Here is a 26883-nt window from a genome sequence, read left to right as displayed (position 1 = left end):
AGCACTTTAACTAAAAATTGACAACTGAGTTATATCCAGAGTGTAAAATATAAAGCATGCAAATTACTAGATTGGGTTGTAGGGAAAATGCTTTCTAGCCTTTTGATACTGCATTGTATTCATAGTATATCAGCATGCAATCAAATGTAAGGTTCTCTACAATCTGTAATAATATAGGAAGCAATGAAAATGGGAATGCTAAAACCCAAACACATTGATCCATAAAAACAGCCAAAAACATAAGCCACTAGTTTAAATTTTTACGGGCCATATTTACATGGGCAAAAACAATCTTGTAATACCTTTGGATTATATTCAGAATAAAGAATTAAAATTCATGAGCAGCAGATGTGATTAAACTTATCTGTTAGAAGAGTCCATAAGCATCTGCCTCTTGCACCTGCTCAGTATTGAAAGACTCAATATTGAGTGAGTTTGCAGCAAGCCAGTTACTTGTATTGCCAGCTTTATAGTGAACATGAACTTCTTTTGTGTCTTTGTCAGAATTTCTACCTGGCGAACAAAGGGAAGAAAGAAAACAAAGAAATGAATGATAAAAACAAAGAGGCTTTGCTGGAGGTAAGCAAAATTATTAGGCTGCTGATGCAAATGTCACCAAAACTCTGCCACTGTTTGCATCTGCTCCGCAGCAACACCATGCAGTTCTTTGTGGGTAATAGTGTAACAACAGGAAGTTCTGTGGTCATTTGTGTCTTTGTATCTTGGGTTTAATATGTCGACTTTCCTCTGCATCAGCTGCTCCTCATTAAAAATGCAGATTATTCACTCTTAGACCAGCCCTTGGGACCTTTTATTGTTAGTAAGGTTGATCAGTACCAAACAATCATCTTTAGGTTAGAAGTGGATTTACTTCTCAACTTATTAGCTATACTGCAACAGAAAAAGACATGTTCACTTTTCCAGAAAGTCTGTTTAATATCTTGCCTTTCCTGCTCAAGTTTTCCTTCAGATATACGCTCAAAAGAGAAAAATCCAGAGTTATTTGAAAGAAAAGAATTGCCACAGTTCTCCAGGCAAGCAGTTTGGTAAAAGCTCAAAGGAAATGCTTTTCTCAGGCGACTAAGAACTCACATTTCAAAATTGGTGCATCTCGTTAAGGCATCCGGTGTTAACCAATGCAAAACCTGGTGATTTCTAAATGAAAACATTAAGTGATAAGTGTGTTTGCATAAAAAATTACCCAACAGTAAGTCCTCAAAGCAAACAATTAGTATGTTTGATTAAACAGTGTTTTAAATGCTAGCATGTATTTCAAAGTGAAGACAAGAGATTGAGCTGTTTTTAGAGCTCTGAGCAGTCTCTAAAGAATCTCTCTACCAAAGTATTTCTCTACAGACTCTAAAGAATCTTCCTACCAAAGTATTTCTCTACAGAACCTATTGACACTGCAGTAGAGGAAAAAACCCAACAGTCTCAACCACTCTGTTCTATAGCCTTCACTGAGCACATCTATGTCTAGTTAAAAGCCTTTGTAGGCTTTTGCTTGACCCTAAAGGAAGGAGGTTTTGCAAGCCTTCTTTATCAGTGTGTGAGCATCCAGCATTAGCTTGGAAAAGTTTCCTTTGCCTGTCTAAGGTGTTCATTTCCCTAGTAACTGCACACCCCATGTTCATATGTTAACTGTCACAAGAAATGTCTTTATTTTTCAAGGGAACATTTTTCTGCTATATCTTGATAGGATGGTGCTTAATGGATTTATTTTGTGCATTATTATTCTTGTTGCACAGGAAAGCTTCTGTGGGACATCTGTCATTGTGCCAGAGCTTGAAGGGGCCCTTTATTTAAAAGAAGATGGGAAAAAGTCCTGGAAGAGGCGTTATTTTCTTCTACGAGCTTCTGGAATTTATTATGTACCCAGAGGAAAAACCAAGGTCAGGAAGCCAAATAATCCTTTTAGCAATAGAACAATTCATGGAGGTGAAAGTGTAGAACTCCCAAGGTGACATTTGAAGAGCACTGTCTGGTGTGTCTGAGGGCTCAGATTTCCCTGGTTCAGCTTTGGCTGTACCACTTGTGCAAATGCTAGAATGCAGCCACTGAATCCTGTCACGTTTCTCTCCTTTTGATTTCAAGGGATAGATAAAAGCATTAATAAAATAGTGCTCCTCTGGAAGGCAGGAGGGGAAAGAAAAATGGCATAGCACCCATCAGGTGGTGGTGAGCTGCAAAAATGCTTCACTATTATATGGGTTCCCTGTGAAAGAAAATCTTAAAAAGTTGTCAAGTAAACTAATTTCTTGTCACAAAAAAGGTAGAATTTTACTTTGCTTGATACAGACTTTCTGCACCAGTAACCAGCACATGAAATGCTGTACTTTTTTAATACAGTGATCTCTATCTAGAGAATGTGTTGTGTCTTTTATGACATTTTAAGACTGCCCTTTGTGTAGAAAGAAGAGAGACAGAAGCATCTATCTGGCTGAATCAAATTTACTTACATTTAGTATTACAAAATATTTAGAAAGTCTGAATTGCCAGCACTGGATGTATTGCACTTAAGGGTAGCTGGCTTTTCATTTCCACAGTGATGAGGTAGAAAAGTGGATTCTGGGACTGGAGGTATTTTGTGTGTGTGTGTCTGTGTGTGTGTGTGTGTGTGTGTTCTGAATACTACTTCTGTTACCGCTTATAGCTCTGCTAATGCTTCATATTTAGAAATGCTGCTGCAGCTTTACTGTTAGGATTTGTGCTTTGAAACTTAACTCTTCTGTTATTTCCAGACTAAAGTACAAAGGAAAAAAAAATCATGTAAAGGGGTGTAGTTCTGCTGCTCCATGGACCTATGTTTATAACCGAACCACAATGAAACACAGATCACCTTGCGATTTATTTTGACTTTACCTGACCCTGAGATAATGGCTTTCATGCCTCAAATCATGTTGTACACACAACATCCTATCAATGAGGATCTATAATGTTATTTAGAAGGCACTAAAGGTGGAAAAAGTGTAAGAGTAGTCAAATGTGAAGTCCATCTTGGACATTTCCTTGTAGCATGCCTCCAACTATGCCCAGCAGTTAAAATGCCAAAGCAAGGCAAGAATGTCCTGAGAGTTACTCAGCCTTTTTTCACCATCCAGTGATACCTGGTTCCAGTGACTTTTCATCATAGTGCAAATGAAGGAAGTGCTTTCTTTTTTCATGTGATAGGCTGTAAACATTGGCTGAGATGGAGCAACATAGTCCCCTTGTAACAGCTGTTTAACACTTTGCTGCCCGTTCATCTTACAGCCTGTATAACAGCCTGTGTACCACCCTGCCTATAACTGAGCAGTTTTGGGAATTGCATGCTTTAAAGTCACTATATTACCACAACAAATCTAGTTCTTTAGAAGATAGTCACAGGTCTTTAAAATGGTAGCACAGTCATCTGTTTGCTCCTGCATCTGTAACAGCCTTCAGCAAAAGGATGTCCATGCCCATGTCTTAGCCATTCCAGAGAAAGTCAAGTTTCTTAGCTCAAATCTGTGCTTAATGTTGATCTCAGTGATTACTGCACTCTATATTGGAACAGCTGAGGATGAGGTACACATGTCTGTTGTGGAGATCTAATCTCTGGGACACGAGCAGGATGCTGTGAGGGTGTTAAACATCTCAAAGCACTGCAGTAGAATTCAGTAGAGCTCTTCAGTCAAAGCCCTTAAATTATGAGAGTTCATCCTTGTCAGGGTAGCATGAAAAGTGCACGTGCACCTTGCACATCATTCAGTTGTGGGCAGAGCAGTCTTTCTTTGAGGTACAGAAATGAACAGTTGGCAGACAACATTATCTTCAGCTGCTGCAGCTGTTTTAAAATTCATCCAATATATTCCTGTTTTCAGTATTTACAAAAAAGCAAAGACATCTGGCATACCTTTGGCACTTTGTGCTGGCTGTGAAATACATGGCAAAAGTGAAAATACAGGGGCACATTCAGATAATTTTATACACATGCTTGTGGTGGTTTTTGTTTCAGGGTTATTTGTTAACAAACCAGCACCTGTCAGCACTGCTGTCTTAATTTCTTTCTTCAGCATTGCTCTACTTACATCCCATTCAAAAACGTTCTGCTAATAGACAGGGTCACAAAACAAAAGCATCAGAATAACAGATAATTTAAAAATCTATTTCTGTTAATTGTGTTGCTTTGTCATGTTAACATTACTGTGTCGTGTTAACATTGCACAAATACTCACATTAAGCGCTTTTGTCCCTTGCATAAAAATCTGTTCCTTAGAAGATAATAACAGCTGCATTCATATTGGTCTTAATCACTATTGCCTGGTTCCTAAAGGAAAGGAACAACACATTATACTGGATGGATTTGAGCACATTTAGGAACGTAAGGATGTTTGAAAAACCGAGGTCCACACACTCACTGACAAAATCTCTGGCATCATCAGCTGAAGCAGAGAGAGGAGAAAGAGAGAAGTCCTGTCTCCATCTAGTAGGAAGTGTTTCGTCACATATCTTTCTTGCAAACTCAGTTTGTAAATAAAACCATCTCAAGGATGTGTTGTAATGAAAATATCATTAAGAATGAGAACAGCAGACAAGAACTATCATATGCATATTATAACATACCCCCAAATAATTTCATACCCCATTTTTAGGGATAGAGGGAGCTTGAGGTTTGTTGCTTTATTTTTCCTTTTTCCCCCTCACAATTTCCTGATTTCTCAGTTTAGCCAACAGTGACCATGTGAAATGGCTATTTATTCATTTCCACACAAAGGATTGCAAAAGGAAACTTCATCACTGAGAAACATGCCAGCAACAGAAACCTTGTTACTTTCACAATATATTGTGAAAAAGCAAATGTTAGGATAAACAGAAATAGAATGATGCCAAGAAATTTGAGAAAATTCAAAGCAAAACAGATTAAACGTGTTATTTCCTGGTGAGGTTTTGTTTGTTACATGTACAAAAGAAAAACAAGGTCCCAAAGCAATTTAGAACCCCAAACCTTCTTTTTCCACTCAGAATTTTAAGGGTGTGGTTTATTATTGTGGTGTTCTCTTTTGTCATGTTAGACATAAGCTAAAATCTTCACACAAAGCAATGATGCACAGCATAACCAGAACAAGAGCAAAATGTTGAACTGTGTTATAGATTATTCATAATATGTACTGACCCTCTTCCAATTTTTATTTTAAGAAAGCAGACACTTAAAATTAATCCTTGTTTTTTTCAGTCAGCTTCACTGGCCTTCGTGCATTTGATAAAAGTCCTATTAATGAGTTTCACATCAAAATTCAATTTGCTCTAACAATGATGGGCTTGGTTTTCATTTGTAGACATCACGGGATCTGGCATGCTTCCTTCAATTTGAGAACGTGAACGTGTATTATGGTTATCAACACAAAGTGAAATATAAGGCACCTACAGATCACTGCTTCGTCTTAAAGGTAATGTACAAAAAAAAAGTTCTGCAAATGTCATACAGTTCTTTTGTATGCAAACATGTTTCAGTTTGAATCTCCAAGGATCCTGATAAGGTAGAGTAACTCCTGCAAAATCACGTGCAATTTATTCTTTGCCTCATTGTTATCAGCAACATACATTTAGCACCTTATTTTTATTACTGATAGTCCTGTGATATATGTCTACACTGCATCCTAAAGTTGTCTTCAAAATAGGGTTGAAAATGCTGACTGTTCAGGTGACTGGACACATTTGGGGAGATGACACCCAGGGCAGATGTATGATGAGAAGTCTGGCAGTCTCTAATTTTGGTGTTATGAGCACTATGGATGATACACCAAAAAGCATGTCTACTTTTTTGTGGTCTTGTGGTCTGGTCATACCTGTTGAGGGGTTTGTTGAACTGAGATGCAAAATTTTGCAGGAGTAGGCATCTCATTTGTCTTACTTTATTGCACTGCTGTTTCTGGCAGAAAGGCAAAATACATTGCTCATCCACTCATAAAAATCAATGCTTGTTCTTGAATAGTATCTCATTGCTGCCTCTCCAGGTAATAGCACTGCAAATAGTCTGGGAATTCTGCATTCCTCTCAGGAAAGGAAAAGAAGCCCATGTTTTTCACCTAGTTTAGACAGCAGAAATGAAGCTTTGAGGTTGTAGCAATTTGGCCTTGCTTGCTATCTGTCCTATCACTGTGTACAAGACAGAAGATAATCTTGTTGCTGATTTCTTTTTATAGGCGTGCAGTGTGAACAAACTATTAGGAAACACAATATCTTGCCATCTCAGAAAAAAAGTACAGGAAACATTCACATCAGAGGTCACTTACAGTACCACATTTGTGGCTGTAGTTGCACACTTAAAGCACTTTTTTATTCAGTTCCAAAATGTCTGCTAGCCTAATTTGCATATGGCCAAGCAGAAGTGGTTTCTAGACACTCATTTATTTTCTGAAACAGATGGATCTAATTAACACAGGTGAACAGTTTTAATACTATAGTCCTCCACAAAACACCCTACAAGAAACACTGGTGAGCTTTCAGAAGTTAACAGGTGAGCTTTGCTTCTGAAAAGTACAACCTTTAGTGGAAAAAAAAAAAAAGGAAAAAGGAAGCTGATGTAAAAAACAAGGGGAAATTGATTTTCTAAACAGATGACTGGTCTAAGAACTGTCTGACTAATTTAATAGCAGTTATTCACATTCCGTTTAGATGAAAATAAGAACATGATTTTTGAATGCATGTAGCAATGTGTTTAACTGTTCATAAAAGGTAAACTTTCTGGATTTACTGCCATATTTTCTGGAAAGAGGTATGCTATTTACACTAGGAAACATTCACAGCTCAACTGAAATTCTTGCTTTATTTCATGTGTGATGTTAGTGCCGTACCTTCAATGTGAAAGTGAAGAACAAGATCAAAAGCTTACACAGGAAACCTTCATGCATAATAGGTTTATAAGTGTATGAAACCTACTTAGCAAATCGTGGTTGCTCTGATGCTTCTAAAATGTGTTTGCAGTACGCTAGAAAAAACATTGTATCAGTAATTATTTCTGAACTATGTAACTTAGTGATGAATAGATTACATTACAGTGCTTGTTCTTCCTGTTAATTACTACAAATCATCATTTGGTAGATTCTTTACCCACTCAGTTGCAGACTTGGCTTTTTTAATGGCTGACTTGCAGGGGCTGGAGTTGGTCAGGAAGTACAGGCAAATACTGATATCTTCATATTTCTGTTGTTTCAGAAGTGAAACACCACTTAGGGTGGCTTTCTGAGGGTGGTGGAGAGTTTAATATTTATTATAATTTCTGTACATTAATTTGAGTTCTATATAAATAGAGTATGAATTCTACTTTTTAAAGCCATGCTGCTGAAATTAGTTCTCTCATATCCTTAGCTTACCTTTGGAGGCTGGAGCTGAGGATTTAATACATTTTGAGATCTGTGGGCTGAGGGAAAGAGCAAAGTTAAATGTCAGTCTCTCTGATTGGATCCTTGGTGACACAAAAGTGTGTGGATGGTAACACTGAGCCATTTATCACACTTAGTCACATTTTTGTCCTGTCTGGTTTGATCTGTAATTGTTCCAGAAGAAAATATCTCTCTTGCTGGGAGATACTTGTCCTGATGTGTCAAAGGAAAACAAACCATCATTCTTGAGATATTTCTCATCCTGCCATATTTTGTAAATGAAGTCCTTAAGAAGAAATAACAGTACTCTCACAGACAGGTGCAGTGAGGAAAAGGCAATGGATTTAATGGGTAAACATCTCGTTTTATGTACAGGAAGCCTAGTAATTTTGAAGGAATTTGGATGCCCAGTTCATTCCAAGACAGTTGGAAATTTCTCCACAACCAAGGCTCTGCTGTGTCTTCACAGCTCTTCCATTCCCCGATGTGTGCCTTGCCACAGAGGGCAGGATAAGAGTATCTGTCTTACAACAAATGGGGAAAGGTAGTTGAAAGAGTAGCAGCCACAGCCCATGCTAGCTGTTTTCTGAAGTGGCTGTATAGTAAAACAAATATTTGGGGAAAAAAGAGCCTGGAAGTGCTTATTAGCTCTGGCAAGCTGTAATGCCGCTTGGAAAGTTTTTGAACAGCATGCCACTATGTTTTTTAAAGAATTTAAAAATTTTAAGAATTTAAAAATTTCTTTATGAGGACCCCCTTAGGAACTGCTATGTCAAAACAGTGAGCAGTCATCAGCCAAGTTACTTGCTCTGCTGTGTTTCAAACATAACAACAGAACCTGCCCAGCTCAGAGGCAAGAGCTTATACTTTATAGTACAGGAGAAATGCAAGGGTGTAACAGCTTCAGCAGTACCTTGCTTCTGTGCTAGGTGGAAAATCCTGCTGAATTCAGAACTATATTTTCAGCTTTGAGAACTGAGTTGAAAAAATGCCATATTCATTTCTCAGTGGTTAAGCTATTGGCATCTTTACTTCAAAAACAGGGACATCTGTTCATTTAAATGTCTAGTAAGGTGGGCTGATTTGGAGTTGAATATGGCCTAATACTTGAATGGAGTGTTCTTTCTTTTCCTCCAGTCCCCAGTTGTACAATGAACCTTCTAAACAAATAATATATGTATATTTGTAGTATTTGTTCCTGCTTTGAAGGTCTTGTCTCATATTAGCAGGGGGAAAAGAGAAAACATTTCCTTTTGCCTCCCGCCCTGTCTTGGTCATCTTTATGCTGTGTCTTTATGGAGGGAAGAGCACTCAGGAAAAATGAGCAGAACATTCTTGCCATTTTTGCATCTATGCTCCAGGCGTTGCCAAGAATGTAAAGAGAATGTAAACACTGTAACTGATTTTAACCACAGTCCTGGTGACCTGGTTTTAGCCAGAACGAGATTTTTCCGGTTGACTGACACAGCCCTGAATAATATGGGTGTTGCCTCAAAGTCCTCATGACATGTCTTTGACTGTGGCTTCATTTTGATGTCTCTAAATGCGATGTGGGCTTTTTCTCCAGTTTCTTCTCCTTGGCTATAGTCAGGTATGGGTCTTGCAGAGACAGTGAGCTTTTGGTCATAGTGCCTGTCCCAGCTAACATGCATCCAGTCACCAGGAGCTGCTCCCTCTGTCCTGTTTTCTGTATGATCTAGGTGTTTCATTTCAACTTCAGTGATCATACCTGGGTTATGTAGCTAAGGCTGGCTAGGGTGCTGATGTTAGTGTAGCAACAAGATCATCCACATCATGGGCAGGTTGCTTTGATACTTAGCCTGAAGCTGTGATGGTTTTTGCAGCCTGGAATATTGGAGCTGCACCTAAACTAGCTCAAATATAGGTATTCTTATCTGCAGATCCATGCTGTAGGATATTCCTCTTACAGCTAGAGAAGCTTGATGTGTTGTGAGTGCTCCTGCTTTATAATTTGTTCCCATTATGTCAGCATCCCACTGTATATACTATACTTCAGCACAAAAATAGGATGTGCTTTGCTTATTTGTTAATAATCAAGATACTGAGGAGATAATAGGCAAAAGGGTAGAGTGCCAGAATCAATTAAACATTACAGTGTTTACTAGCAAAAGAGGGAGCATTTTGCTGAGCTTATTCAGAAATTTCCTTTCAGGATGATTCAGGAGACAACTGCAATAACAGAACAAAACAGCTACTTCCTCGTATCAGGCAGCAGAAAGCCCAGCTGTGACCAACGAGACAGAGCACAGCTGGCTGGCTGGAGGTGAGAGCAGGGCCACCTTTAGCTGTGCTTGTGCAGCAGACCAGGACCAGTGTGGCTGGGTCCTGAGGGCAAGACTGCAGCCTGGCACAGAGCCTCCAATGGAGTTGGCTTTTGGGAATCCTTAGGCTTTGGGGCAATTAAAAGCTTGAGGAACTGTGTTTTATTTCCCAGTGGCTATCTGTGCTGAGCTTTAAACTTCTTCAGTGCACTTATTCTATATCACTGCTGAACAACCTTCCTCCCTCAAAGAAAGTCCCACATTTCAAAATCCAGGAACAACACAATGAATTCTCAGAATATTAAAAACAGAACCTCTGAGTATAAGAAATACTTTTTGGACATCTGTTCTTGTAAAGGTGCAGATTATTCCTATTTTGTACTCAGCCTGTCTAATGCTTCCATAAATTTAAAGATCCCACCCTTCTCTTTGACATCAGATAAAGTGACTCTTTTCCTAATAGAGATCTCCATATGCAGAGAAGAGGAAAGGAAAGGTCAGCCAAGTTTGAAAAAAGACCCTCACTCAAACCTGCATGTCTCAAGCTTGGATTTGTCACTCTCTTCCCAGCAGAGGAGGCAAGAGAAGATCACAGCAAGCTCTCCGTGCTACCCTGCACAGAGTGCTGGCCACTCCTGGGAGAGCAATGGTGAGGGAACAAAATTCTCTCTGCTTTCCAGCAAAAATATATTCACACACTGCACACAGCACATAGAAATGGTTTAGTTCCTTGGAGCTTCCTTTGCATTTAAAAATGTGTGATTTTATATCTAGATTCCCTGCAAATTTTCTCATTTGCCATCTCGTGTTATATGGAAAATGCTGTGGAAGTAAATGAGACCTTTAATGATTTATTTCACATTCTGAAACGGAAAGCCCACAAAAATAAGGTATTTCACCAGAAAGGAAGGGATCGTGCTAGCAACAGCATCTATTGCACTGAGCAGAAAGGGTGACCATAATGTTCATTTTGTGGATTGTCTCTGTGTGTGCATGCGCACGCCTGCTCGTCCAGGAGCTGATTTTGTCACACCATGTGGAAAAATCTTTCAAAGCAGACAAATAGCAAGGTAATCTATATGCAAATTTGCTGGTTTAGTCAGTCTGATGTGCCTGTGACAAAGAGTGGATTTAATTATAGTTTATTGGTGCTGGTTATGCCTGAGTAATCTGGAGGTAATGGTGCATAATGCTGAATTAATCTAGGATGAAAAAAATGGTTTCCTGGGGATAAACTGAGACAAAGGCGAATCACCCTCTATTTCTACAGCTGGGTACATTTTCCTGTGCAGTCAAAACAGTTAAGTTTTCCTGGCATCATTTGGCACCATTATTTTTTTTTTAAATGTAATTATCCAAAGAATTTTGGAAGTAAAATTTCAAAAAGAATAGCTTGTTTGCAATAGCAGCATAATTCTAGCAGGTGATTTGGTATTTAGCTGCTTCTCTCCTGATTCCCTCCTCCCTCATATCCTGTGTGCTCCATACAGGCTGATTCATGTATGTAATGCATTCAACACAAAGACAGTTCAAAAGGCAGAAGGTGAGAATTAGAGTGTTTGAGATAAAAAAACATTAGGAACAACTATGTAGAACAAATGGCTAGTGCAGGAAACAAAGACAGAAAGCAGGAGTTGTTTTTTAATGTGAAAGATCTAGAAATTGTTTTAGTATGAGTGTTTCAGATAAGTGTTTCAGATTAACTGAAACACTTATTCATTGCTAGATTAACTGAGAAAGCAGAAGTACAAATACTTTTTATTGCAGAACACTTTCAGGTATGTGGGATTACAGTCATGTACATGCACAGTTTTGTTAGATTAATGTATGAACAGCAGGGAGAATAAGCTCAGAGAATGCACAGGTAGAAATTGAATATGATAGCTTTGGAAAATATTACTTCCTGCATAAATCAGACCTCTTTAGTTACAATAGCTATTACATATATTTTTAATGACCTAAAAATTTTGCCTCAAATCATAAGAGAAATGTAGGTCAAAAGAATAATTTCCTTAATAATAGGGCAATTACTCTTTTATGCATAGAGTATAGAAGTTTCACACATCTTCAAGAGATCAGTTAAGTATGATCATCTTCATGCAAGGGGTGCATAGCATCTGAATTTGACCATGATGAATAGTAGATTACAAATCTTAACCATTTTTATGTGATTTTTGAAAGGTACTGACTATTAATTTTACTTCCAGCCATGGGAGCCAAAAGAGTCTCAGCTTTTCAGAGAAGCTAGTTCAACACAGCACAAATTCACTGGTAATAGTTAAGGTATCCAAAAGCATTGAGCATTTTGTGAAAATTCAGCTAAAAGCCAAAGTTTGTGATCCAAAGTTAGTCACTCTTTATTCTTCTGGCTATTGTTTCTGCCTCAGAGACTGAGCAATGATCCATATATTTTGGGGCAAGGAATGCAATGAGATGCCTGAATAACTTCAGTTTGCTTTTCATCTTCAGTGTTGGAAGAAGGCAACGCAAAAGAACATTTTATTTGGATAATCTCCAATTTCATGCACACATGGCCTTCAGTCATTTGTTTTGGCAGACACCATAGAAACCACATCATTCAGTTCCTATTTCTTCAGGTTTTCAATGTGTTTTATCTTTTTTCCTTAGGCAAAGAGTTTACTTTATATCTGAAAATGCTATCTGTGGACAAGTATTTTTTTAAACCTCTCCAGAAAACAAACTCTTTATATTCAAGTGCTTCTTCTTGTTTTATCTCTAGGCAGTTGATACTTACAGAGGAGACAGTGGGATAGGGGAGAATACTAGGTCCTGTTCCAAGCCTCTTCAGTGCTTTTCTAGGTGAAACATGGCACATCCTTTAGCAGCCTGATATTTGAGATGCTCAGATCTTAGTACATAAAAAATCAGGCTCAATGATGTGACTAATTCATCATTATTAAGAGTTTTGACATCGATGGATGAAGGTTCACTGTAGTCCATATTATTTCAAAACACTATTCAATTTTTTTTTAATTTGAGAAAGATTCTGGAGAGCTTTTCTACTTGCATATTTTACTTTTCTTTTAAACTATGAGTTCTAGAGTTGTTACTGCTTAAGCAGTTGTCTTTAATAATTCATTTTGGTGCTACACATTTCAGAGGAAAAGGTGCTAAACCTTTCCAGAGAAGATGTTTTCACTTTGCTGTCGGATGATTTTAATGATCTTTTCAAGACATGATATGCACCCTGTAACAAAATAATTTATCTGTCTATGTATGAGGTGTGGCATACTGAGGTTAGTGGTTTTTTGCCTTAAAGTACAGTATTTCTCACATAGCTGTTATTGATGTTGTTGACCTCTGTTAGTCTCACAGTAAAACCAGACTTGCATAGTGACTACAGCTGCTTATATCTGTGTGCTGGACTAAACCCTCTCCTGAGACACAGGAGCTGTGAAAGGAGGAAATTGGTCCACACAGAATCATAGAATCATTTAGGGATCTTCTTATCAAGTCAGCATTTCCAGGTAGTTCCAGTTGCCTAGGTTCTTCTTCAAATTGCTTATTCTGAGTCACCTTTTTATGCACTATGTAGTAGATTTTATGTGAAGTTTCAAGTGGAAAATTGAGCTTGTGAAGGTCAGCATTGAGAGTCGAGACTTCTGCCACTGTACTGCTGAAGCAATTCCACTATGATACAGTTCCTCCAAGTGAGCAAATGGTGGGGTGGGTGGGCTGTGACAATTCTCAGCTGAAACATTTTACCTTCCTACCGAAAGTGGCATGCTTCATGTATCTAAAAGTTACAGGAAGACAAATGTCTCCATCTGAGTCAGTTACTAATAATCTTGTATGGGTAGCAAGCTGCAGGGCTAAGCTTGGTGCTGCTGCTGTTTGTTCCTGTGATCTGGCCTTCCCAACAGCTGCTGTAGGCAGCCTCTGTACTGGCAGCCTGGAACAGTCCTCCTTAGGCCTGATCCAAGCTCTTGTGAGGTGAAGGGGATATTTTCAGTTGACCTCAGTGGGCTGTGGATCCAGTAATGAGTTAAGCTTTATGTGTCATTCAGAAAGTTACATGTAAAAAGAGCCTGTGCTGCTGCTGCTTCTTGGAAAATGAGAGACAATACAGTTCTCAGCTGTAACAAAGGGATTATACAGGGTGCCTGCATGGCTCTGAGGTGTCTGACCTTCCTTCTCAGAGCTGGGGGTTCAGCAGCCTGCCAGTTTGGTCCCTAAGTGACAGCATATATTTGTGACTGTGCACTTAATCACGGTTGCTGATTGGAGTAATTCAATCAAGGAAATGATTGGGGCAATTTGGAATAGGTCCCACTGGTGAATATCAGTAGTTGAGATGGATTGCCTGGTGGAGACAATAGCCAGCAAATGACAGGGTAAAGGGTAGCCAGTAAGTAACTCACATGTTATCCAGCAAGGGACACTGTCACCTTGTTCACTGACAATTCCCCCTCAGCCTCTCAGGATTGTGAGACCCCCCCCCCCCACAGTCTGAAAATATTCATAGGCAAGGTAAGGAGTGAAGTGAGGAAATTTGCTGATGATATTATATTATTCACATCATTGAGGAAAGGGCAGACTGAGGAATTCTGGAAGGCCATTGTGAGGCTGAGGTTCAGTGCTCAGTAGTTGTCAGATACATAAATCAAGCATTAGGAATTATTAGGAAAGACATAGATGATAAAACAGCAAATGTTGCCTTACCATGGCACAAGTTCATGGTTTCTGTTAGCCTGTGCACTTCTGATCCTCTCATGTCAAAGAGAATATATAATGAACTTTTAAAAGTATCAATCAGGAGCAACAAGGATAAGCAAAGATAAGGAATTATTTGACTTGAAGAATGACTGAAGAGACTAGAAGCCCGTAGGCTAAAAAGGAGAGACAGCTTGCTACAAGTATGATGAGGATCTCTAGGCTCAGGAGTGGCATGGAAAGGTGTGGCTAGGGGTCAGACATTCAGCATCTCTTCCAAAACAAGAATGTTACACAGAGCTAGTGGCAGTCAGGTTCAGAGAAGGAGGTGGTGCTTCATAGAGTGTGTGACAGACTTGTAAAAGTTGTTGCTAAAAGGTGTTGTGGATGCCAGAATTTCTTTGTGCTCAATAAAACCTGAAGAAGTACCTGGAAGAGAACTGGATTTATGGAGAAAACCCCATGAGTCTCAGAAAACCGCTGAAAATCATTGTAGACAGAGAGCTAAGAGAAGGATATGCTTTTCTTGTACTTCCCCTTGCCCCATTTCTGGCCACTTTCAGAATACAGGTGCTGCGTTCAGGGACCTTTGATCTGACAGAGTACAGGTGTTCTTGTGAAGCTGGTATTTACATAGGGTGCCCCAGAGGAGAGGTCTGCAGCAGCCTCTCTTGAGCACCCCAGAAGCAGATCCCCGTGGCAGGGCTGTGTGTATGTGCAGCACCATTACCTGGCTTGCTCTATGCCTTGACCTCCTTGTTATGTGGTGTGGACATTCTTACAGATGTTTGCATGAGCCATTTATTAAATTATGGAAGTCTTCTATTTTTGCTTGTAATAAAAACACACACTGGTAGGTGTGGTGTTTAAAAATGAGGGGGATTATGTAGATGCAATGAATTTCTTGCCATAAAAAAGGGGAAGGAAAAGCTCCCTTTATTTCCTTTTTTAAAGGTTTGGGTGCCATCTGCTGGGTTCGGTAGGACCTTACACACTGAAGCAAAAATGCTAGCTGCTGGTTGAGAAGTGCCTGAAGAACTGACTTTACCGAGGTTGCAGTGTCTTTGTTTGCACCTCTTGGCTCTTTTGTCTCTATTGGTGATGACTTAACCCAGGTATATGGGATGTACTCTGGCACACAAAAAAGTGCCTGCTTACAGTTCCCTTTTAAAGGTACCATTCAGGCTGAATTCTCTGATTTTCACTGTGTTTGGTCACCTAATGGAAAAACAGTGGAAGGAAGCAAGGATTTTTGGGCATTGTGTCCTAGCCAGATCTGTGCCAGAAGAGACTACTCTGAGCAGCATTCAGGCTCTCTGGGGCTGTGGAGACAAGGACAGGCAGATGCTGGGAGCTGGAGCAGGCTGTTTGTCCAGGGGCCTGGTTACTGCCCTGGTTTGATACGTGGCAGAGGTGTATAAAAACAATGCCCTGTACATTGAGCTGTGTGAAGGAATGATGTGTGAGTGTACCAGGTGGGTGAGGGTCCAGAGGTGGGCATGGTCCCTGCTTTGCAGTTAAGGCACATGGTGACAGTGAGCTGGCATCTCTGGGCTTGCAGTGGGAGCTGTCCCTTGCTCTTTACCTGGGAGTGCCCCAGAGGAAGGCGATGGAGTAAGGCAGCCACAGGCACTTCCAGAGGCAGAAGCAGACTCAGCATATTCATTGTCCAGGGGAGATGGCCAGCTCTGTGTTTGCAGAAAGACTGGGACCTGTGTGAGCAGGTGAGTGCAAACATGGAGGGACTTGTAACATGGTTACCCACAGCCTTGGGATGCATCTGTCACTATGAGACCTCTTAAGGGTAATGTCCCTTTGCTTTTTTCTTCCCTCACAGTTATCTCCATGGTGTGGTCCCTCTCACTCCAGAATTGATGATACAGGGCTTTGGCAGCAATAGCTTGTGCAGTCCTATCCTCTCATCCATCCCTTGCTACTCATTCTCTCCCCAAGACACAATGTTCCTTATTCCCTTGCTCTGTGTGAGCTCATGTTGTAGACTGCTGGGTTTGAAAACAAATAAACCAAAACTACAGCATGATGAAATGGGTTATATTTAACCCAGACCAGTTCCGTTTTTGTTTTTTTAAATTACAATGTGGCCTCCTGAGCAGCTGGGTCAGCACAAGCAAGGGGAGCCTGGTGTCTGCAGTGCTGAGCAGGGAGCAAGAGACACGTGGCTGAGGAGCAAGTCTGCTGTGTTTGGCTCTGCTTTTGGGTCACCCAGCTGTGGGCAGGTTTGGCCTCTGCAGCAGGACGTCCCAGCCAGCAGCAGATATTTGTGAGGATGTGGCACCTACATGAGCCAGAGGCTGGCAGTACTTTGTGCTGGGAGGAACCTTGCTGAGTTCCCCATGTGCAGCATTGCTCTGCTCTGGGGCTTAATGACACATCTAAACCCAGCGTCCTTGCTAGGTGGGGGTGTGCTTTGAATTTTTAACTGCAGAGGATGAAAAGAGAGTGAATCCTTGGAGCATATTTAGCTACTTTTTGTGCATTCACAATATTTCACTAACTGTGCACTTAAAATTTTTAAGAATATAGATAGAAATTAACACATAAATAAGGGATAATTAAATGTTTTTCCTTTGGGTCCATTCTTTCCTTTGCATATCAAAAGTATATGCAGTATGTTATTCCATCCATGTTACTAAAGACTTAGATCTTTCTCCGCTTTAGCAGGGAAACCACATTCCTTCAGAGTCTGTTCAGTCCTAGGCAAATAGGAAGTCTGGCATTTTGATGGTCTTTGAGTTGCAAAGATATGTCAACACATATCCATACTACCTTGATTGGTAAAGGAAAGAGATCCTAAATTTTGTCCAAAATGAAAAAAAAAAGTTTTAAAATTTTAGAGGTTTCTGATACAAACAAAAGAAAAATAATACTTCTGATGGTGCTGGATTTTGAATGATTCTCTATCCAGAACGTGTAACAGTTTTATATATATTTTTTGCAAAACCAGCAAGAGTAAAGAAAAATAAAAATATATAAGAAAAAAAGCTAGAATTGAGCCCAAAGAAAAGCAGTCAGTTAGGAGGAAAAATATGCTTGAGCTGAAAGTTTATACTTAAACAAATTTAACATTGTCTTTGAAAACTAATTATGTTCAATGTTCAGTCTAAGTGCCTCACGTATGACAAACCACAAAACGAGAAACAGACTTCCTTCTAGTGTTTGTACATTGAGTGTTAGACCTTGAACCAGAGCAATTATAGATTTCATTGAACTCTAGATCACTGTTATATTTCTGAAACCCTTGAATTCACATTGCAATGCATTAAAATGGTTTCAAGCAAAAGCTGCCAGTGGCAACACATGTATTGTTCATAATCACCATATTTTTTATATTTTTTATACTCTGGCTTTGCTGCCTTTTGTTTTTTCAAATCATCTTCATGATGTGTTTTCACAGGGTCATTGTGTGGTTCCTTCAGACTTTCTCATAATGATTTCATTTCTGTGTTTGTCTTATTTTATAAATTAATATCTTTCAGCACCCCCAGATTCAAAAGGAGTCAAACTATATCAAGTACTTGTGCTGTGATGATAAAGCAACCCTGCATCAGTGGGTAACAGGAATAAGAATTGCCAAGGTGAGATTAAAAGTAAATGTACTTTAATGTATCTTCTGTAAGAGCAGGTCTTCTGAGGTTACTGACTGTCATCACCTCAGCTGGAGATACTGTGACAAGAATGGACATTCGTGCTAATTTTACCACAGAAACAAAGATCAGAAGTGCATGATGAGGATGGATTTGCTGAATGTCCCTGTACCTTAGCTATCAGTATGTTTTTCTTATTAACACAGGAGTGAGTTCAGTAGCTATAAAACTCATATACTCATAAAAACTACTGCACAGTTATCTGGCTCAATAATAATATACTGTAGCTAAAGTGTGCAAGCTCTGGTCAGTCCAGTTGTGACATTTTTCAGACAGTCCTACCCAAATTGTCTGCCTCACTCTATTCAAAACGTCCTAATTGACAGCCCATTTTCATCTACATTAAGGTAGATGGATTTATACATAGCCTTGGTATTGGCTGTATTTTTCCATACACACCTACTCCTCTTATCTGTTAGTTTGGGGTTTTTCCTGACAGTTCTTCTGCAGGGTAGCTTATAACAAAGGTGTGGGGTGAACATAAAATTATATTGTGTCTTACACTGACAGAGCTCTAGAATTCCAGGCTCTGTTTGCTCTAGAGCCTGGGATTCAGTGTCTCAAATCTCCAGTTTGAAAATATAATACTTGGGAAAAGATACTGAGAACAGTTGATTTTAAAGCAGGTTTCAAGAAGTTCACAGATACTGAAATGAACATGAAATGTAAGAATGATATCAGTAGGACTGTCTGGTCATGGGGATTCATGTTTTATTGTGCTTTCCACCTGGCCCTACACAGAAAAAGGCACACTACTTCTAGAAAGACATTTTAACAAACTAGGTAGGAAGAAACAAGGTCAGAAAAGTTGTCCAAGAACAGAATGAATGCTTGGCCTATGTTAAGCTCATGTTATTGTTTTGGTTCTTTTGCAGTATGGCAAGACACTCTATGACAATTACAAATGTGCAGTGAAGAAAGCTGGCCTGTCCTCTCGGTGGCCAAATCAAAAAGTGGTGGAGCCAGCTGCCCCTGCAGGATCCTCATCAGCAGGTACTGACACTGCCACAGCAGTGGAAATCACATTTATTGCCCCTTTCTGTTATCATCAGTGTTGCGTGGAGTCTTTGTCCAGAAAACTATCCTATGATTCAGCAAGATGTCTTTTAATAGACAGGCCAGTGTAGCAGCAAAGCTCTCACTTTACAGTTAGAACTTGGAGAATACAGAGACAGTTCACTGAAGAACAGTTTAAATCTGCACAACTTAATGAGCCATTTTTCTGTTGGCATCTGAATCCTTTATCCTCCATCTACATTTTGCAGACTGATAGTCCATGTCTTGAAACTTACTGTTTGCCCATCTCTACACTGGCTGTATTGGAGTTTGTCTTTCAATTAATAAAAGGAGTGGGTGGGATATTCTGAGATTGATCATTATGGAAAGATTAGAAATCATTATAGAAAGGGTGAGCCATTCTCTGTCCTAGCCTTTTACTCATTTGCATGGTAACAATGTGGGTGTTAGGACACAAGAGTAAGAAAGGACTGCATTATTTTCTAACCTTACTTTTCCAGAAGCTCCATCATCCTGATGTTACTGATCTAATGAGACCAGTACAGCAGTACGTGATAGTAGCTGTAACTTGCATGACTATTTTTAATTTACATGCTTTATTAGGAAGGGTATGCTGGCCAAGTACTTACTGTCATAAGGCAGGCGAAGCCGAAATTGCTGTTGGAAGTTGATACCCTGACTTCTCATGTAGACAACACAAATACCTTTCTAGGGCTTCGGTTCAGTTCATCTTTTTTGAGTACCTGGGAGATAGAAGGTGGTCTTCCTACTATTCCTTGGAGTCAAATAATCTTAACAAAGATGTGGCATGGGGAGACCCAGTAACAGACTGTTTTGAGATCAGGGAGGTTTCTGATGGGGGAAGGTGTTTTTAAGGGCTTGTTTTACTACTCATTATCCTGCTCTCATTCTGTTAGCAATAAATTCACTTTGTATCTCTAAGTTGTGCCTGTTTTGCCCTTGATGGTATTTAGTAAGTGATCTCTCCCACTTCTTATCTGAACCCACAAATTGTTTGTTAAATTTCTCTCTTCAACTGCAGAGAGGAGTGAGCAAGCAGCTTTTGTGGGTGCCTGGCATCCAGCTAGCATCAGCCCTTGACAGTAGGAAGTTTACTTGAGTGAGGGTGGGTTTGACAGTCATGGAACATTTGTGCTCAGGTGCTGACAGCAGTAGAGATGTGGCTGGCCAGGGGGGCTCCATGCTGGTGCTGTCCTGGATATGGGCAGGACTGAGGCCCTATAAAGGCTGTATATACATCTCTGTGACTTCAGCTCCTGACTAGAATCCAGGAGCTCTGCATGTGTTCAATAGAATATACTGCTAATTTTAACTAATGGATTGTGTTAAATGGTTAAGTAGCCTGGAAAGGTTTTAGTCATGTATACTGTCTCTATGGAATTATCTCTGAAGAATCATTAGTGTTGTAAATGAGGCAAGTCACTGTGATTCTGGGTATCTTACAGTTGTTATAGCTGCCCTATATAAAGCCTGAGGCCTGACTATGCTACTAGAACTACCTGACTGTGAGCAGTTGTTAGTTTGTGTTTTGGAAAAGGAACAAAGGATGTTCACTTCTGTTTTCAGATGGCTCCATAGCCATTTGTATGGGCTGGCTTCAGTATAGGCTAAAATCTGCTAGAGAAAACTACAGTCCTGTGTGATCTGGCTGTACTCTGTTAACTTCAGTGGCAGCCAAGGAAGGCAGGTAAAACTTTGATTCTCACATACCATGTAGCCTTTATTCCCTGGACACAGTGCTGTAACCAGCACTGGGGGTCACATGTACACCAACCTGTGTAGCCTGTGGCTGAAGTGTCCCAGCTGCACCTCAGTCAGAATATGTTGTTTCCCTCTTTGGCTTTGTGCCTGGTTGCCTTTGAACACTGAAAAAATCAGTGTATGTAGTGGTCCTGTATGATATTGCATCACAATATCATGATCTTTGAAAGACATAAGATGTTGCTTTACACAGATGTTGCTTATCACTATAAGGATAAATATTTTGCATTTGTGTATCTATATTTTGCATTATTTGGACTACCTTTTTTTTTCTTAAATGCTAATTTACTATAAAATTTTGAAGAAATTAACTTGTAAAGAATACTGTAACATTGAAATTAAAAATAAATCTTGAGAATAGAATTCATGGGCTCATATACTATATTGTCTGGGAGTCCATTAGCTGGCTGGCAGGAGATAGTGTATCAAGTGTTGTTTTCAAATTTTGCAGAGTTTATGGAATCCATTAACAGAAGAGGAAACAGATTACTGTGTCCCAGCCTTTTGTTACATTATTTTTGCCAAGTAGAACACCATGCCTGCACTAGATAGAGTGGATCTCTCTCTGCTTTCCTTCATTTAGTTAAATCTCAGTATGACTGAGGGCAGCAACATCTTTGAGCAGTGTGAAAACCAAACTCCTGCTCTGCTATGAACAGCAGACAAAGGGAGATGAGACAGTAACTTGCTCCACTTTAGGGAGCATAACCTCTCTGGGCCACAGAACCCAGGGATTGACATCTCCTTCCACTGAAGAAGGAGAACCACAAAATTGGTTTTATCTCTTTATTGACTTCTATGTTAGTCCTTCAACACAAGATTGCAGTTTGAATGATCCAAATGGTACTTTGGATTAAATATAATGAACAGCATGCAGGCAAAGGTATAAAACCTAAGGATATTAGACCACCTTCTGTCATCCTTTGAAGCTTAAATAGCTTTAGTAAATTAGGCACACTGCAGAGTTTGTCTTACTTCTCTGCCAGTCATGGGATTTGCAGGCATGGCAGTAAAAATACTTTATTCTATTTCTTATCAAATTCCTGGAACCTCTTTGCTGATCGGTAAAGTACGTGTAAAGATTAAAGCCATTGTTGTGTTTAGGCTACCCTGTAGACAGCTAAGGGTTCACTAACATCTGGGAAGTACAGGAGTGGAACTTTACTGGATCTCAGAACTGTAAATTATAATAGAGCTAAGGTAGTCATTAAGGTTTGCAAATGTGGGTCTCTAGGCACCAAACACTGTCTACTACTCTGACACATAAAGCTTTCAAAAATGCTGCACTAAACTGGAGAGTATTTAATCCTCATCAGACTACACAGGGACAGGGGATTTTTTTATAATTAAACTTGTAAATTTGTTCTTTGGTCTTACATTCACTTACTCCATTTGACAGTACTGGGTTATTTATGCATATCCCTTGCACAAGCAGAAATGGTGGGCAGATGTTTTGCAGAGCTTCAACTCAGCCAGCTTCCAGATCCACACTAATCTGAGAACATAGTGAAGTTCACAGGTATTTGTGATTCCAAATGGGGCAGATTTTTCAGACCTAGGGACATGTTTTAGCTCATTTACTAAAGAAAGTAGATCAGCCCCTCTTTAGGATTTCGGACCTTCCACTCCAATGACTGATTGATATGAAGCTATGGTGCTTTTAGTCTTTAGCCTAAATTAAACAAAAAAAAAAGGCAATAAAACTGGGAATATGGTAATACTACAGCATACTGCAAACTTCAAAGTGCTGTTATGAAACACAGGTATTTTAATGTAAGGTGCTTAGGGATTTTAATGTAAAGTACTTTATTTTCCTTAAGCAATAAAACTGAATAAGAAAGGTCACAAAATGAGCTTGAAGTAGAAAACAGATTTTACTGAGTTATGTATAAAAACTCTGTAACAAGTGTTTCCTTGTGGGAGTTGTAAAGAAATTTTTATAGTTGGGTATTCCCTGATCTGGTTAATATCACAAAATCCTAACACTCTTCCCTCTGACTCCTCTCCTTGTCACAGGTACTGTTCAGTCAAATGGACAGATTCCCCAAAGTGTTCATTGTTCCAGTGCAGAATTTCCAGACACTCAGAAGAAAGTGGATACATCTGAGGCACAAGTGAGCAATTACTACAATTAAATGTCATCTGTGAATGAGTTTTCCAAGTTTGTTTTCCTTCACCTACTGTCTTCCCCCTCAAAGTGCCAATGAGAAGGATTTGGCTCCTGGGAAAGGTGGCTGCCCCACACACTCTAAACAGTGTGTGTGCTTACAGAACCAGGAGCCTCTGAGGGAGGTGAAGGCACAGCCACCCACTGCTTCTGTTCTTCAGAACAAGCAGCCATGAGTTCATGTAGCAGGAACAGGAATGTGCCTGCTGGGATAGTCTCAAAGTGTGCTGCTAGAACCTTGGTGCTGTGTTCTGCCTCTGCCAAAAAACAAGGTCTTGACTTAGAAACACAAGACATACAGTAGTGTTTTCAGTGGGGAACACTACACAGCTGAAGATGAGTGTGTAAGAAAGGAGAAACTGTGAAGAACTAAGGGAAAACATATGTTTTCCTTAGGCTCTAAATGCATTTCTTGTTAAGCTCCAAATTTCATGTACTTGCACCAAATCTGGCTGTAAAAATATCAAAGGGTACAGTAAGAGAACCTCAAGAGCATCATACAGAAAAAAGGTGTGCATTTGTTTACAGTTCATTATTCAATCTCTTCATCATGTATGAAGTGCACAGGACTAATGAAATTAAATTCCTAGGATTTTTCTGTCACCAGCAGTACGTGTTCTACACTTCTTGTTTCCGTTTTGAAAGTTCCTCCTGTTTCTCTGTTCTGAACCTTACTTCCTCTGGACCAGATCACATTCTGAGAATTCAGCCACTGGTTCCCTCCTCCTGAGTCTCATTTACTTCCATGTTTGTAGGCAAGGAGTGAGGAAGAGGAGGCATACATGTTATAATTAGCTCATGCTAGAATTAATGCTGCTGCAGGGGTGCAGAGCACTTTTCTCTAGAAGCAGCAAATAGGAGGAACTAGAGATCTGTCTGCAGCCACTGGGCTTCGATCTCATTGCAATTATGGACATGGCGGGATAGTTCCCATGGCTGCAATGTTGTCATGAAGGGCCACAGGCTGTTTAGGAGGCACAGACCAGGAAGGTGCAGTGGTGGAGTTGCCCTCTATGTGAAGCAACACTTGGAGTTCCCTGATGAGGATAAAAGGGCAGACTAGTAAGGGTGACTCCATTGTGGGTGTTTGCTCCAGGCCGCCTGATGAAGGAGGGGTTGGATGAGGCCTTCTACAGGCAGCTGGAGCAGCCCTGCAGCCACAGGCCCTGGTTCTTGGGGGGCTTTAACTACCCTGACATCCTCTGGAGAAGCAAAACAGCAAAGCACAAGCAGTGCAGGAGGTTCCTGGAAAGCACTGATGACAACTTCCAGTCACAGGTGGTGAAGGATCCCACAAGGAATGCTGGGCTGCCCGACCTTGTGCTACAAACAGGGGAGGCCTTGTTGGACGTGGGATGGTTGGGGCAGCTGTGGCTGCAGTGACCACAAGACTGTAGAGTTCAGAATTGAAGGAAGGTAGCAGGACAGAGAGCAAGACTTCACACAGGGACTCCAGGAGAGCTAACTTTAGCATCTTTAGGGATCTTCTTGGAAGAATCCCGTGGGAGAAGGCTCTGAAGGGAAGAGGGGTCCAAGAGAGGTGGTCAGTATTCAAAGATCATTTCTTCTAGGCTCAAGGACAATGAATCCCAAAGATACTTCATTGATGTTTATCTTACTAAATGCAATTATTTGAAATTTTAAAAGCACTCATCTTCTGTGAACAGCATGCATATACGTGCTATGAATACTGCCAGCAGGGAGGTTTCCACTGTCAAACCTCTACGGGCAGCTCCAGAAAGAAAACAAAATACTCTTTTCATGTTTCAGGCAAAATGTACTCTACCTGATTTCCCTGTCTACTACACTCATGTATTTTCCTATCTTTTTATGTTCCTTGGCAGTGGCATTAGTTTACATGTTTACTGACTGTGTCTGTCCTTTTATTTTTCTGCTTATGAAAGGCTGAAACAAATAACACCAGTGCATCTGGCCTGGCACAGCCATTGCTGAGGCCACAGAAAGTCCAGAGTAAGAGGACCTCACTGCAGCCTCCTCCTCCACCTGAAAGGCGTTCATCTATTTCTGCTTCACCAGTTCTACCCTCCAAAGTGAAACGAGACAGTGGCATTTTTCTAACAGATCCAGAGAGCTTTCCAGCACCACCACCTACACTGAAGGTTGATTTTCCTCCTCCACCGCCACCATCCGATTTCTGTGAACCACCTCCTGATTTTGTGCCTCCACCACCACCGGTCTCCAGCAGCAGTAATGGAGATGTGCCATTACCCCCTCCACCTCCACCTGTCTCCAGTAAGCCACCACCACTTCCAATGAAGAAACCTGTACCACTTCCTCCAAAAAGGCTGGAAAACACAGGACAGGATGGAGAGCCACAGTCAGCAGGGCCACCTCTGATTGCAGGGGGAGGCAAACAAGCAGATTTCATGTCTGACCTAATGAAAGCCCTTGAGAAGAAAAGGGGTAACAGCTCCTGAACTCTAGGAGTGGATAGACTTAAAGGCATAGCTGGTCTTGTGAAACACCACAGAATGTCAGGCTTCTCCAGGAGAAATTCTCCTTCAGACTTCCTCTTGGAAGGATCTCAAGAAGATGAGGCACCCTGTGTCCCCCACTTTGTGCCTGTAACCTGCCACTTTCCCCCTGCACCTCACCATCCCCTGCTCTTAACTCCCATTCCAGCACCAGGCCAAGGTAAGAATTCACTGGAGAGTCTTGCTTCCCTCCACAAGAACAGCCAGGGATTTCAGAAAGTGAAATGCATCTACTCTGGCTGCCTTTTTAGTAGAATTGGAGTTAAAGGAAAAACACAATGTCCTCATGCAAATTTTGAGAAGTGGGAAGGAAGATCCCTTTTCACAGAAATGCCCTTAAAAGTTCGTCATCAGAAAACTTCCAGCTGTGGGGGTTTTCTCCCAATACAAAGATGCTTTTAAAATTTTTAGGGCCATTTCCAGACAGTTTCACCTCAAATGTTATACATTCTTGTTTCTATATACAACTCAGTTGTACCCAGCTGCTGCTTTGAAATCTCTTTTTTTTTTTGTTACCTTAGACAAAGAAAAAAAAAATATTTTGAAATTATGTATGCTTCTGTGGTAAGTGGGAATTTTTTTTCTCTTGGTTAACATTTTTTTCTCTTGGTTAACATTTGTCGAACTGTACCTGTAAATTATCTGTCTTGTGAAAGCATTTGTAATTGTCTTGTACCTGATAGGAATGCATTCTCCTACATTTTTTTTTCATTTGTTCTCCGGATTTAATTCTCCACTGTTCATTTAGAAAGCATTCATTGTTAGCTCTTAAATAAAAATAGTTTCTGTTTTATTTCTGTACAAAGTGTCACAGTTAATGAACAGCCATTTTACTGGCAATTGGAACTTTTAAAGAATTTTAAAGAATTTTTGCCTATACCTTCTAAACTTTCTTTTTATTTATTCTGGTCTTTGCCTCTTCTCATGCACACTTGACCTAAGATAACATCAGCACTATATATCTGAATTTTGAATTATAAAAAAGCAGAAAAATCAAAGTGTGGTCAATAAATAAATAAATGCATGAAAGCATCTGACAGAGCAGGGGGTGAGCCTGCTGTGTTTGTCAGAATGGATTCCTAGATCCAGAAGTGGTGGTGGAGGCAAGAGAATGACAAGCTGGTGGCAGTGCCACTGTCTATGTTTTGGGTCATCTCTAGTCTTATTTGTGGCTTAAGGTTGGTTTGTCAATACTTACATACCTGCATTACAAGCTTAGCAGAAATAAGAAAGCTGTAACCATGTCTTCATAAAGAACCTTTCCCTTTGAAATCACTGCTTTTAAAAAATTTTATTTTATTTTATTTAAAGCTGAAAACAGTGTTTGGAACCACATGCATTTCTTTCTGAAATGATTTTGCTTTAAACACCATGTTAAGCTGACACAGAAAGAGTCCATCCAGCTCTTACTGGTTTTTGAGCTCCCTTGCTTTCAGCTGAACTGAGCAAAAAACTCTC

General features: G+C 40.1%; 1 protein-coding gene and 1 long non-coding RNA gene across 8 annotated transcripts in view; one reads left to right on the top strand and one right to left on the bottom strand.

Moving 5' to 3' along the window:
- Positions 1-26218, top strand: part of APBB1IP (amyloid beta precursor protein binding family B member 1 interacting protein) — a 75602-nt gene extending 49384 nt beyond the window's left edge. For all 7 annotated transcript variants that reach the window (XM_064407300.1, XM_064407292.1, XM_064407257.1 and 4 more), the window contains 7 exons: positions 505-579; positions 1749-1892; positions 5298-5408; positions 17797-17895; positions 18840-18957; positions 22780-22877; positions 24835-26218. In XM_064407300.1, the coding sequence (XP_064263370.1) occupies positions 505-579; positions 1749-1892; positions 5298-5408; positions 17797-17895; positions 18840-18957; positions 22780-22877; positions 24835-25368 (1179 nt within the window). In that variant the 3' untranslated portion in view covers positions 25369-26218. The remainder of the gene's footprint in view (positions 1-504; positions 580-1748; positions 1893-5297; positions 5409-17796; positions 17896-18839; positions 18958-22779; positions 22878-24834) is intronic.
- LOC135293391 (uncharacterized) lies at positions 17930-20216 on the bottom strand. Its single transcript, XR_010355482.1, has 3 exons — positions 20098-20216; positions 19611-19724; positions 17930-17984 (listed from the first exon to the last, which is right to left on the bottom strand). It is a non-coding gene; the product is annotated as an uncharacterized LOC135293391 (long non-coding RNA).
- Positions 26219-26883: the final 665 nt, after the last annotated feature.

Source organism: Passer domesticus, chromosome 1, assembly GCF_036417665.1.
Source record: "Passer domesticus isolate bPasDom1 chromosome 1, bPasDom1.hap1, whole genome shotgun sequence".
In the NCBI taxonomy this organism is placed as follows: domain Eukaryota; kingdom Metazoa; phylum Chordata; class Aves; order Passeriformes; family Passeridae; genus Passer; species Passer domesticus.
This window is presented reverse-complemented; position numbering and strand designations above follow the sequence as displayed.